Source organism: Melampsora larici-populina (genome assembly GCF_000204055.1).
Source record: "Melampsora larici-populina 98AG31 unplaced genomic scaffold MELLAscaffold_190, whole genome shotgun sequence".
NCBI lineage: Eukaryota > Fungi > Basidiomycota > Pucciniomycetes > Pucciniales > Melampsoraceae > Melampsora > Melampsora laricis-populina.
This window is the reverse complement of record NW_006768951.1, coordinates 4,089-15,823: the sequence shown is the minus strand read 5'-3', so window position 1 is coordinate 15,823 and position 11,735 is coordinate 4,089. Positions and strand designations below refer to the sequence as shown.

Below are 11,735 nucleotides of genomic sequence, written 5' to 3'. Positions count from 1 at the left end.
ACTGGTGTTCAGCCATGGTTTGGAAATGGTTACAAGGGGTGTGTGGTGTACCACCAGGACTCAGGACATACAAAATACAGGTTTATCCAAATGTTTTCTATAGTCATGCTACAGCTACATTGTAAAATGCCTCAAACTTGTGGAGCACATAGAGGGAGGATTTGTTGAGTTCCTTGAGTATTTTACAGCTCTATGCTTTCTGGATCAGAGACAAAGAAAAACATTTTTGGCCACAAAACTTTCAAAATTAAGAGTGCAGGTTTTACCAGCCAAATTAAAGAAACCTCCCATGTCAAAGTGTGCTTTGTTTCCGTAAGTCCCTTGGTGCACTAGAAGTGTGCAAGAAGCAGTGGGGGACTTTGTTGAGTTTAGCTGTGCAATGGATTTGCTTGATTGGTGACATGACTGAAACTTGGCTTCCCAAAATATATAAATCATGTATACAACATATTTCCCTGGAAATTTGGCAACAATCCAGTGATGAATATGAAATCAACATTTCAAAGACATCATTGTCTGAGACAAATTGAACCAATGGGATTTGAAAGATAATTTTGCTTCCTGTGATATTTGTTGAAAACTCGGGACCCTAAGCTTACCTAAAAATTCATTGTTGATCTCAGAGCATCATTTTGAATTCAAATTGATTGGTGGACTTGTTTTGGTGCATGTTTTTCACGTGCTGGTAAATGGGAAGAGCTGTTTACCAAATTACCTTTTCTTTATTAAACTCAAACATATCTTGTTTTAGAAAGAACAATCCCCTTTACCATCAGTTGATTCATTCACATTTTATCGGCGTGCAACTTAGCTGACATCCTGAGTCTCACAGGACATTTCATCCATTTTTTGTATGCAAGAGCCAATCTAGAATCCTTGTGACATTTCCCAATAACAATCCCCATGCAAGCTTTTGCCATCACATCATAGCAGAATCAGGGGTATGAAGAGGGAAAAGGAGGATAATTGAGTGTACAATCAGTCAAAGACAACAAGCATCACAAACACATGAAAACATACACCACGGAACATGGATTTGTTTCCCAAAGTAGGACAATGACGCTAGCAGCATACAAGGGACTATCTAAACAGTTATTGGCATTGCGCAAAACTTCCTTGCGCGCACGTGGGCGGAGAATAAGGGCTAGTTGAGGGGTGGCTTATCTCTACGCAAGTGGGGAGATTCCCAGCGCATGCGACATAGCTTCCACCACCACATTGTGGTGTCGCATCACAGACCGTAGTATGCTCAGGTGTGCTTGATACATGGCAGCACTTTGGCGCGAGTTGCTTTGCCATTGTACCCAACGCCAACGCGAGCAGAAATAGAAAGTATCTCCCGAGCTAGATTGTGCAAAAGACATGAACAATTGAGCTATATATATTCCATGGCACTACATGAAAATAGGCTCACCATTCTTGAGATCAGTTTATTTTGAAGAAGTTTTTGGTCAAAGGACAATCGAAAGTTGAAGATCTTGCGGTCATTCAGCGAAATACAAATAAATTAGCACATTCAAAACGGAAAATAAGACCCCAAGAAACAAACCACTCACTTGTGCGAGAAACGGTTTTAGCAAGTTGCAAAAAGATCCTACAGATGATAATTTTTACGGTGTCCTATAGAGCGAAAGAAGTCCAAGTGGAGATGATCTCATTAGAATTCACGATGAGTAAATGACCAGGAGAAGGGTAAGAGGGATGGTGCATACAAAATATGTGATGGACCAAGTGGCTGGGGAAGGTCTCCAAGACTGAGGAAGTCTCAGTCTTTATACCTGTGTCCCCCGCCAGATCCACTCGCGATCAAGTCTCGTCATCAAAGCCGGCTCTGAAGCGGTGCCAGTGTGTCGGCTGTATCCTTCCACAGTCTAATCACCCTATAAATCGAATCAAATATGGGTCGTATCTCCATGGGTTTGAATGAAGTCTCTGATAGTCAGCTTCCACAGCCACTGTCTACCGTGCAGATTTCTCATGGCGATTTCAGACAAAAAATCGCTTCCCATCGGTATCAGACATCCTCCCAACAGCGCCTCAAATGCTAGCTTGGAACTAAGAATTGCACATATGAAACTCTGCAAGACTGAAACCTATTCACAAGTGATCCGATAAAATCAGAATAGATTGCACTGTGTATATGAGCTTGTGTGATACGTTGTGGTAATCAAAATATGAGACCAATCAAAAAAATCAAAAAAAATCGAATTTTGAATTACATCAATTATGTTACATATAGTTTAATATTTACATCATTTTATCATTCAAACAAACTTATCAAGATAAGTATAAACTATTAACAAACAGATTACAAAAAGAAAGAAAGAAAAAAACATAAGAAAAACTCGAAAATAGAGGTATACAGGTTGGAAATGGTTTTTAGGGTAGTAATATTAGGTTTATGGGTTTAGTAGGGTTGGAATACGAAAGAGGAGCATTGTTTTAGTCAGCAACAACTTTAATCTTGGTGGTTGATAAGAGAAAATAGAAGTTATTAAGGAAATGGGAAAAAGTCGAAATTGGTAAACAAGGGTTTACAGGTAGTTTTACATATGTAACAGTAGTATTAGTAATGAATAAAGTTGCCAAGGGTGTTTTTAGGGATTTTCACGGTTGGAGATTACTGTGTAATGTTACAGAAGGCAAGAAAGGCTTAGTAAAAGGTGTGAAAAGTGAAGAAAATAGGTGAAAATAGTCGAAAATGAAGGTTTTCAGCTGATTACATGTGTCAAATGACGTCAGAACATGATAAGTAATAGCTCATTCGACGCAGAATCATCAAATTCATAATGTACAATCTTTAAATCATTAGTAACAGAGGTGTATGACAAAAGTTATAAGGAATCAAAGGATTTGATTACACATCAACAAGATCACAAATCATTAATAACAAGCAATTACATCATTGAAATGCTGAATCATCATAAGATCAAATCAATATTCATTCTAGAACATTCAGAACACAGCATATACACAGCATATACACAGCATTTGATCATAAGAATAGAGATTAGTCATGTTTTACTGGTCAAATTAGTAATAAATCTTATCAGATGATGAATAGAAGATCACATTACATCATAATAATGATCATAATGGGTTGATGAGGTACTGATGGCGAAATTTAGGAATGTAGAGAGTGGTTGAATCATTGGATCAAAGCTGTTTACCAGCATTTTAGTCATCTTTTGGTTTTTTAGATGGTAAAGAGGATTTTTTAAGAGCTGTTTACCACTTTAACAATTTGTATTGATGTGTTCATAAACTTGTGTCTTTTGTGCGAAATTATGTTTCCTTTCTTCTTCATCTCTTACATAGCATTAATCATTTTTATCATTATAAACTTATTAGAGCAGTACTAGGTCACTCAAATCAGCCCTTCATCAGAAGAGAAATTTGTTTTATGTGCTTTATATGACACTGTCATTCTGGAATAATATCAAAAAGATATTGAGCTTATTTTTCAACATTTTGACTCGACTGGAATAACACTTTAAATGTGTTGAGCTTATTTCTCTGGTGCTTTTTATCAAGATACTTTTCTCTTATTATCAAAGACCTGGTTATATTTCTCTGTTATCAGGAGACTTTAACAACAAAGTCCAGTTTGTTAAAGATTCTCAGAAAGAGCAGTCTCAGACACCTTCTTTAGATCTATTATATCTTCAGATTATCCTCTTTCAAAGCACTGTATAGCCCTTGTTGTGCTATAAGTACTACAACGTTAGATTATGTCCTGATATGGAGTCAGAGGGATGCCAGGCGATAGGCCAATTGCCTGATCCCCACGCGACCTGTGGCGCAGCTAGACATTTGGTTTTCCGAATGGATGTCGTTTGTGTTGGTGTGAGATTTCATCATCTACCACAGCCACTTTCCACCACGCCTGTTTGGCTCCTGGCTATCTCGACTTTTAAAGAAAGGCGATGCCGGATTCATCCATCGACATTGATCCTCTCAACAAGCTGAACCTACCATCGAGTCAGAAGTATGACTGGCAACAATGGGAGTACATAGCTTGATTGGTCACGCACCACCCACTCAGTTCCTTGAAAGGTATAAACCGCGCTATATGCCCAGAACAGCTCCACACTAGCTGGCATCGGTGGCGATGCTGTGATGTCTTTGGCCTTTTGATGCCATATTCATATTGATTCATTCACTTAGGGAGATTTATGCTTGGGTTACTCACACGCAGTTCCGATGTCGACAAGGGGACCCTGGAGAGCCCATATATACCCCCTAATTAGTAGGTATGTAGGAATCGTGCTTTTTTGGTAAAAAGTGTCCACAATTTCCAAGCAAGAATTTGAAGATTTTGGTCCAAAAGATTGGCCAATGAGCCTCACTTATCATCTCGCCCTCGGGGTATGCCTAACATTTGAAAAAAACATCATTCTTATATGTACGAGCAATGTGAGTAGGAAAAGTCTGAAGCAGTGCTGGCACCACCATCCGCAACCAAGTGTCAGTATTGAACCTCTACGCCATGGAATGATCATCGATATGCACATGTTTGTGAATATAGAGGTACTAAGCTTGCGGCACTCTCTTTGTAAATCGAAGATGCCTGTCAGTGCGGGACTCCTTCCACGCGGGAGTACCACAGGATCCGGGTTTGGATCCTGATAATTTGAGACTGAGAATGTTTTGAGAATTTGAGAATACAGGCTGTTAAGCACTCTCCGGTATTAGCATACGTACAAGCATATTAAGTATCATGTAACCTTTGGCAAAACCCCTACGTTATAAGTACCAAACCTCCCCGTGTATTATGGTTCCTGGCATGTTCGATGCCTGTCACGTCCACCTCGTTCCTCAGCAATCTGGACGAAATCAATATCACCATAATGTTTCAATCACCCCAAAACGGAAGGCGGCACAATCAAAATTTTTTCATTATGATCACATGTAATATTCATCACCACGATCACCATTATCCTTCAATACGATCACTTACCTCAAAGATTCCATCATGGTTGTTCCTACCCTCGTCCACGAACGATATCAATTCATCAAAGACGGACACCTCCCAGCGCCGGTCAAGGGTGGGCTGGTCGCCATTCTGTGTCCAGAATGCTCAACCCCCCTCCGTTATCATTCTGCATTAGCAGATGCATGGCGTATCCATGTCAGTTTTTTTTTTCTTTCCCAAAGTTTGTACTCTGTAGTGAACTAAACGGACCTACATATCCCACTCATAGTGCCCTACACTTCCCAAGAACAACCAACACAATTGGCGGACTTGGCGATGCGATCAACTAAACCACGAACGAGCGTTGATCAACGCTGGGGCTCCCCGACCTATCATTTCCTCTTCTGCAGACTGGGGACCTCGTATCTCACCCTTTGGGGTCCCGCTCGACCCGAAGTCAGCCAACATCCAAATGGGCACGTTGGGCAGGACCAACATTGATGACCATCATCCCTTCCTGGGCCGAGAACCAACATTTACCCAGCTTGACTCACTTGTCGGGCCTCACCGTGCCAAAGCAGTCTATCCATGCCAGCGAGCTTCACGTGGCCCCGTCGCGCGTACCCACCGCACCGCTGGCAACAAGGGATGCTATTATCAGTACTGCCAAGCGGTCGGTTATACCTTTTCCAAGTTTTATTTTGTGATATGGATGACGTATAACTTACCTTGCTTTTAAACTTTTCTTGTTTTTAGTGTTGCTTGGAATTTGGCTTGGGGCCGTGTCCCAAACACAATTCCAATCGACGCCCGGCCCCTGCAAACACGACGGATATCCAGTTATCATCTAGCCGGCCAGCTCCAGCTGCTCCCACACCAGCTCCTACCTTCCCAACTCCTGCTAGCACTTCCACCCAACTACCTGAACCAGCGCGACCAAAGGAACCTCGACCGCACCAGGGACCTCACCCTCACCAGTGGGCCCAAGCATCTAACACGCTTGGGCGCCGTCTTGGTCCGCAAGCGGTGGCAAGGATCCAAATCAACCGACGTGAGCGATATGAGGCGGTTGAACGTGAGATAGCCAACAAATATGATGAGAATAAAGTGATCACGATCCACCTTTGGCTCGATGTGAGTTTTCTGGTTTTCTTCTTTTTTTTAACCTGATTTCCAGTGAAGTGACCGACCACTGTCAATCCAATAGGATCTTGGAGAGAAGATCATATCAGCCCATTTTGACCAATGGCCTAAGGCCAGGCTTGACGAGTCAAGCTTGCTCATCCAAGCTTGCACCCTCGCAATCGGTCCTTCATGGAATAGAGCGCTCTTGTTCTGGGATGACAAGATTGACACATGGGTTAGTGGTCTCCATTCATGAAATCGAAAGACTTTAAGAAATCAACCCAGCGCCAACTGATTGATTGATCATTCATTGGTCTCGTCTCTAGCATGAAACCATGGTGACATTCCCCCACCGCTTTCCAGCAAGCACGAAGAACATTGTTGTCAGATCGCACAATGTCGATCCTAGCACCCCGGGGTTGCCTCAATCAAAAAGCAAACAAGGTCCATCGAGGGCAAGGCCAGCGATCCCAGAATATTCAGCAGAGCACGCAACCTCCCAAGCCTCAAGCCACCACGTTCGTCCGGACGCCTCGACTCGCCCCACCAGCACGCCAAATTCTGATGATGACGATGTCATTGTTGTGAGTAGCAGCTATCCACCTCGCCCAACTGGCCACTCGGAAGACGTGGAGGTGTTCAACAACCCCATGCAAACGCCAAACGAACGCGAAATTTCCGAGCCACCCGTGTTTGATTTTTACCAAGTCAAACATGCAGCTGACCAGGCAGTGAGTGTTATTCAAATATCCATTAATATACATATGTATACTGACCAAAGTATTTGATCTGCATAGAAACCGGACAGTGCGAAAGAGGTTACCCCTCCAACCCCTTCTCCAACAATGACCAACGCAGTCAAGAAGAAAAAGTGGCCGGGCTCTTCAGTTCTTGTGTCCACCCTCCTCGCGTGGTACAAAGAATGTGAGACTCGACCTCCAATACAGGCATGGCACGACGCTTTTGGTGCCGAGTGGCTTTTGGTTCCTTCTACGATGTATAGGTACCGGCTGTGGATTGAAAGGGTGGATTATGATCGATTTTCAAAGGAGTATAAGAATAAACCACGTGCGACTGTCGGTGAAGCAAGGTTACTCTACAAAAAGGAGTTCCAAATAATTTCCAATGCCTAACCTAAGTTTTTAATTGACGAGGTTTTACAAATTACTCATGTAGTACTTACGTACCACACGTTTATGTTTATGTCCTAGCTTTGATTTATGGCAGATGAAATTAAAAAAAATGAACCCCTTCTAACGTCCGAAAGGGTCAGAAAGCAAGGACCCTTTCTCAAAAGACCCTTCTATGAATGACAATACCATTTACCTTGACAATTGTTTTAACGAACGATGTTAAAACAATTGTCCCTGGAAGTCTCCCAAAGCCATTCAAACCCTGGCTACATTCCACATTGCGAAGGATGTTATATTTGAAGGTAGGTGCTATATCTATAAATATAGGCGATGCTAGTCTTTGTCTTTCAGCATCGTCGCCAACACATAACCGTCAGCATGCCATCTCAACCACCACTGATTGCTACGCTGTCGGCCATACTAACTGCCACCAGTGATGTACAACTTTTCTGCGTTTGGTTGTGTCTTCCGGTCCTGTCCTTATTGAACTGATTTTTGACCTTCCTTTGAAACACAGAGTACAATGCTGCACCCACGGTTAGTCGATGGAGGGGTAGCATGGCACAAGACCGATACCCAGCTAGTATTGAAAGATGAAGAAGGCCAGCATGTGATAACCCCACTCAAAGCGTATGGATATATCCTGGCCAATGAATTGCTTACCCGCGGCCACACCTATCACATTCATGGACCGGTTGGGGTTGACCTAGAAGACGGAGCTGCTTTTGTCAGGCACAGCGTCTTGACTCAGAGTTTGGTTTCCGTGGAACCCCCTCAACCGGCAGACCTCGCTGGGAAGGCCATGCTCAGTTCAGTCGGGAAGGTGCTCAGAGTGACTTTGGACAATGCCAACAAGGAAGCACAATGGCATTTTACCGTTCAAGCTGAACATGAGGTCTTCGAGCCGGAGGTAAGCTTCTGTTACAGTATCAGTATCTCATTGGTTTTCACTGACTTTCGCTGGCTGTCTTTCACTCAGGGAGGTAGATCGTTACGATTTCCAATCACATATCGCTTTGGATACTTTTCCCCCGAGTTATCTGATATCAGAAATATTGCCGTCAACACTGTCATGTGGTTTCAAGGATTAGTTGTATCAAAGGATGATCAATCTAAACAGCTCATCATTCAAGTACGTTTTCACACTACCTACATATGATCATAGTAGGTATCTAACTTTTATATATTGGTCCTCCTTTCTCTCGCAGGTGCTTCACCATGGTGTTGTTGTCGCTGAGTAGGCTGTAAAAGCCTCCCCCTTCCCCCTCCCCTCAAATCAATGAACGTGAATGTCGTGTGATCAATGTATCTGCTTGCCCTACTTGCCCGTGAAACTTTCAGTTTCACAGTCCATTCTTTCAGGTGTTGCATGCAATCTTATGAACATGTTCATTACAATCATTTATTTAATGACTGTGTGAGGTCATATCACACATACACTTTAATCAAAAGTCACCCGAAACCAAAAAAAGATATTTGTTTTCAAACAAAGTGGGCATCCGCACACAGGAAACCAAGAAGGTCAATTAAAGAAACAAAAAGACTAAAAACCTCCATTGCCTATGAACAACATTCCTTTGCGCCTGTTAAGTTTCTTGGTGAGCCAAACGTTTCTCAAATGTACCATTTGTTCCAAAAAAAAATTATAGCGAAGCGAATGCATGTTACGACACATTGATGCAAAGCCGCCGTACCATATGTTTGTGAGTTCGGCAGCAGAGGCATTAAATATCCATTTGCCATCTTCTTGTATATCAGGAAAGAGCTTCGGATCGGTGAACTTTCTGCATGGGACCGATGATGAAAAGGATCCACAGGGAGCACAGTTCCTTGAAATCGGGTTGAATCTGTGTCCCCGTGGTAGATGTGTTCAGTCAGTCGACAAGTGTTGTCATAAAAAACTACTTCGGGCATTCCTTGATCAGGCAAGGTTTCCTCAAGAAAATACTTTGGGAGAGATCCAAATGAGTCAACAGGGGAAAATCAGAAGACCGAAACAGAGAACTACTCACCTTCACTGCGCTCACGGACTCTGAGTGGTAGAAAGTTTTTTGCGCCAAGACGATTCCACACCATCCAACCACTAATTGATCATTGTGGGTTCGGCATCTTGAAACCACCAGTTTCGCATTGGCCTGCGATTGCCCACCGTCGCGGGCACCCTCATGCGCACAATCAGTCTCGTCAGCTTGGCGCAAACCTTCCAGATCATTGAATTCGCCGGTTTCAGCATCCAGATGGACAGTCGGATCGGATGGAAGGTTGGAACCGGGTCGATTGAGGATGGCAGTTAGAGCAAAGTTTGATTTGACACGTTCTGTGAATTTGGCCCACGCGTCTATGTGGGCTGTCAGTTCACATGTTTTGGAATCAGTCAGAGCGTCTTTTTGGCAGGGTTGGACATGACAGCGTGTTCCAAGGAGAGAGTGATGAAGCGGGCAAAAACAATCGTTTATTTTGTCGAGAGGGTTGGTACAAGGTCCTTCAGGGCGGGGTAGTCCAGAGGTTTTAGCAAGCTCTTCGAGCTGGTCAGTTGAGGCGCTACAGCACCAGTGGCCAATCGTGAGACCATTGGTTACGACAGCTTGAATACCTGAGTGTTGTGCAAAGGATCAATCATTTATTTGGTCACTTACAAACAAAAGAAAGGAACGTTTTTGTTGCGATAAACGTACCTAGCCCAATATCTTCACCTGAGTCAGGATCCACACCACCAGATTTTACTCTCACGCAACTACTGCAGTAATGATCACGGAAACTAGTTCCTTCCACATCAAGTCGGTCCAGATGGGAGGCAATAGCCTCATCAAAACAAACGTCGTCTGTACCAGTTGCCGGAAGCGTCAGTTGTTGCTGCCTTCGATCTTTGTGTTCCAACAAATCACGGAGTTCAAGGCCATCTAGCAAGACTGCCTCTGACATAGCCGGGGTGAAAACCTGGGCGGCGTCGAACTGAGGGACGTTTGCGTCCTCAACATATATCTCGTTAAACCAGTTCGTCAAATTGAAGTGGGAGACGCTGGAATAGAGTGAGACTTTGTTTCAGCTCAGAAGTGAGGATAAAGAAACACAACCATTGGACTCACTGAGCGAGCATTTGGATTATTCGGAACAAGTGTCCCAACCTGTTTGTGATGTAATAGTGGCAGTGCACGTGGAGGATCTCAATGTCACGTCCCATGGGCAAGGTGTAGTAGTGTCGGAATCCAGCTGAGGTGTAGTAACTAGGGCGATATGAGGCTCCACATCCTGTACGGCGTTTTGAGTCAGCAGGTATTGCAAACAAAATATCACAAACATGGGCTCAAGATTGTGAAAGCTCACCTGGACAATCGAGTATGACTGTCTGAACCGAGTGGACACCGTTGGTGTCGTAAAGGTAGCCATTCAGGCGGGTGTGGACATGTAGATTACGTGCAGTTGGGCAAGCAAGACACTGTGATACTGGCGGTCGTAAAAAACGTTCAGGTAGTTTGAATTGAAGACCAATTGTGCGGATGGCAGCTTTTGAATCAAACCGGGTCGAGGGTAATAGTGAGAGTGTTAAAGCCCATAGATCATTCATGAGGTGGTTGGGAAACGACGGAGAAAGCGCGGTTGTGAGGAAGGGCAGCACAGTCGTTCGGTTTGGTGTGAGACGTAATGAAACTGCTGCGTTATGGTGAACCTCGGACACAAGCGAGACGAATCGAACGAAGTCGGACACCGTGAGGGTTGTGCTGAGGTGGGCACTGGTGATCGACATTTGTGCTACAAAGTCAATCAGTAGCATGGTGGATTGGGATTGTAGGTCTTGCTGGTGAGGGGAAAAGGAAAGTCAAAACGATTGGGAGCGGAGGGGTAGGTAATGTTGACAGGTTTTTCGTGGTGAAAGGGGATGATGTTGTCACACACATGTCCAACACATGTGTGGAAGGAATCACAACCAAGGCACATCTTCTTACCTCTACAGTTGCTCCAGTCTAGTCACGACCAGAGCCCGGCCCCGGCCCCGGCCCCGGCCCCGGGACCCAAATGTTGGGGGGTCCCAGTAATACCCAAAAAAAAATTTGCAGGGGTTTTTTTTGGCAAAAGTTCTTTTTCTTCACTCTATCACTGCATACTTCACCCTTGTATTGTAAAAATACAAGTCTATGCTGTTCTGTACCCCAGGAGTTGTGATGAGAGGTGCTCCACCTACTTACTTAAGGTACATAAGTAACAGCTTAAGTGGCTACCTAAGAGCATCCGCACTCGTGCGGTAATTCGAGTGCGGTAAGGTAAATTTTACCGCAAATGCGGGGCCTCTCCCACACTGGTGAGAAATTAGCCCCGCGGTAGTTATTTTTTGATCGATTTGCGTTAGCCAATCGGTAACTTTACCAATTGGCTACCGCATGCGGTATCCAAGGGTAGCCCTGTCACTAACTTTAAGACTCCCCAACTCAACTTCAACACAACTCCAACTTGCTTCCTCTCAACCCACAACACCCGATTCGAGATTCATACAATGGCAACCCAAGAATCAGAAGAATCAAAAACTCGCACGCGTGTTGCAAACTGGACAGCGAAAGACGAGGAGC

General features: G+C 43.9%; 4 protein-coding genes across 4 annotated transcripts; 2 read left to right on the top strand and 2 right to left on the bottom strand.

Annotated features, from left to right (window-relative positions):
* Positions 1-861: 861 nt before the first annotated feature.
* Positions 862-1,306, bottom strand: MELLADRAFT_58255 (uncharacterized protein; the record flags this gene model as incomplete). The annotated part of the gene is made up of 1 exon (XM_007419431.1): positions 862-1,306. One exon carries the CDS (start codon positions 1,297-1,299, stop codon positions 1,093-1,095), a length of 207 nt encoding a protein of 68 aa, XP_007419493.1.
* Positions 1,307-4,975: 3,669 nt separating this feature from the next.
* MELLADRAFT_86512 (uncharacterized protein) lies at positions 4,976-7,173 on the top strand (the record flags this gene model as incomplete). The annotated part of the gene is made up of 6 exons (XM_007419432.1): positions 4,976-5,131; positions 5,205-5,588; positions 5,672-6,049; positions 6,123-6,275; positions 6,367-6,771; positions 6,838-7,173. The coding sequence occupies 6 exons, from the start codon at positions 4,976-4,978 to the stop codon at positions 7,171-7,173; spliced, it is 1,812 nt and encodes a 603-aa protein (XP_007419494.1).
* A 378-nt stretch (positions 7,174-7,551) lies between these two features.
* On the top strand, positions 7,552-8,414 carry MELLADRAFT_114490 (uncharacterized protein; the record flags this gene model as incomplete). Its single annotated transcript, XM_007419433.1, has 4 exons — positions 7,552-7,611; positions 7,691-8,083; positions 8,153-8,305; positions 8,382-8,414. 4 exons carry the CDS (start codon positions 7,552-7,554, stop codon positions 8,412-8,414), a joined length of 639 nt encoding a protein of 212 aa, XP_007419495.1.
* A 1,379-nt stretch (positions 8,415-9,793) lies between these two features.
* MELLADRAFT_86510 (uncharacterized protein) lies at positions 9,794-10,918 on the bottom strand (the record flags this gene model as incomplete). Its single annotated transcript, XM_007419430.1, has 4 exons — positions 9,794-9,804; positions 9,849-10,192; positions 10,260-10,422; positions 10,498-10,918. 4 exons carry the CDS (start codon positions 10,916-10,918, stop codon positions 9,794-9,796), a joined length of 939 nt encoding a protein of 312 aa, XP_007419492.1.
* Positions 10,919-11,735: the final 817 nt, after the last annotated feature.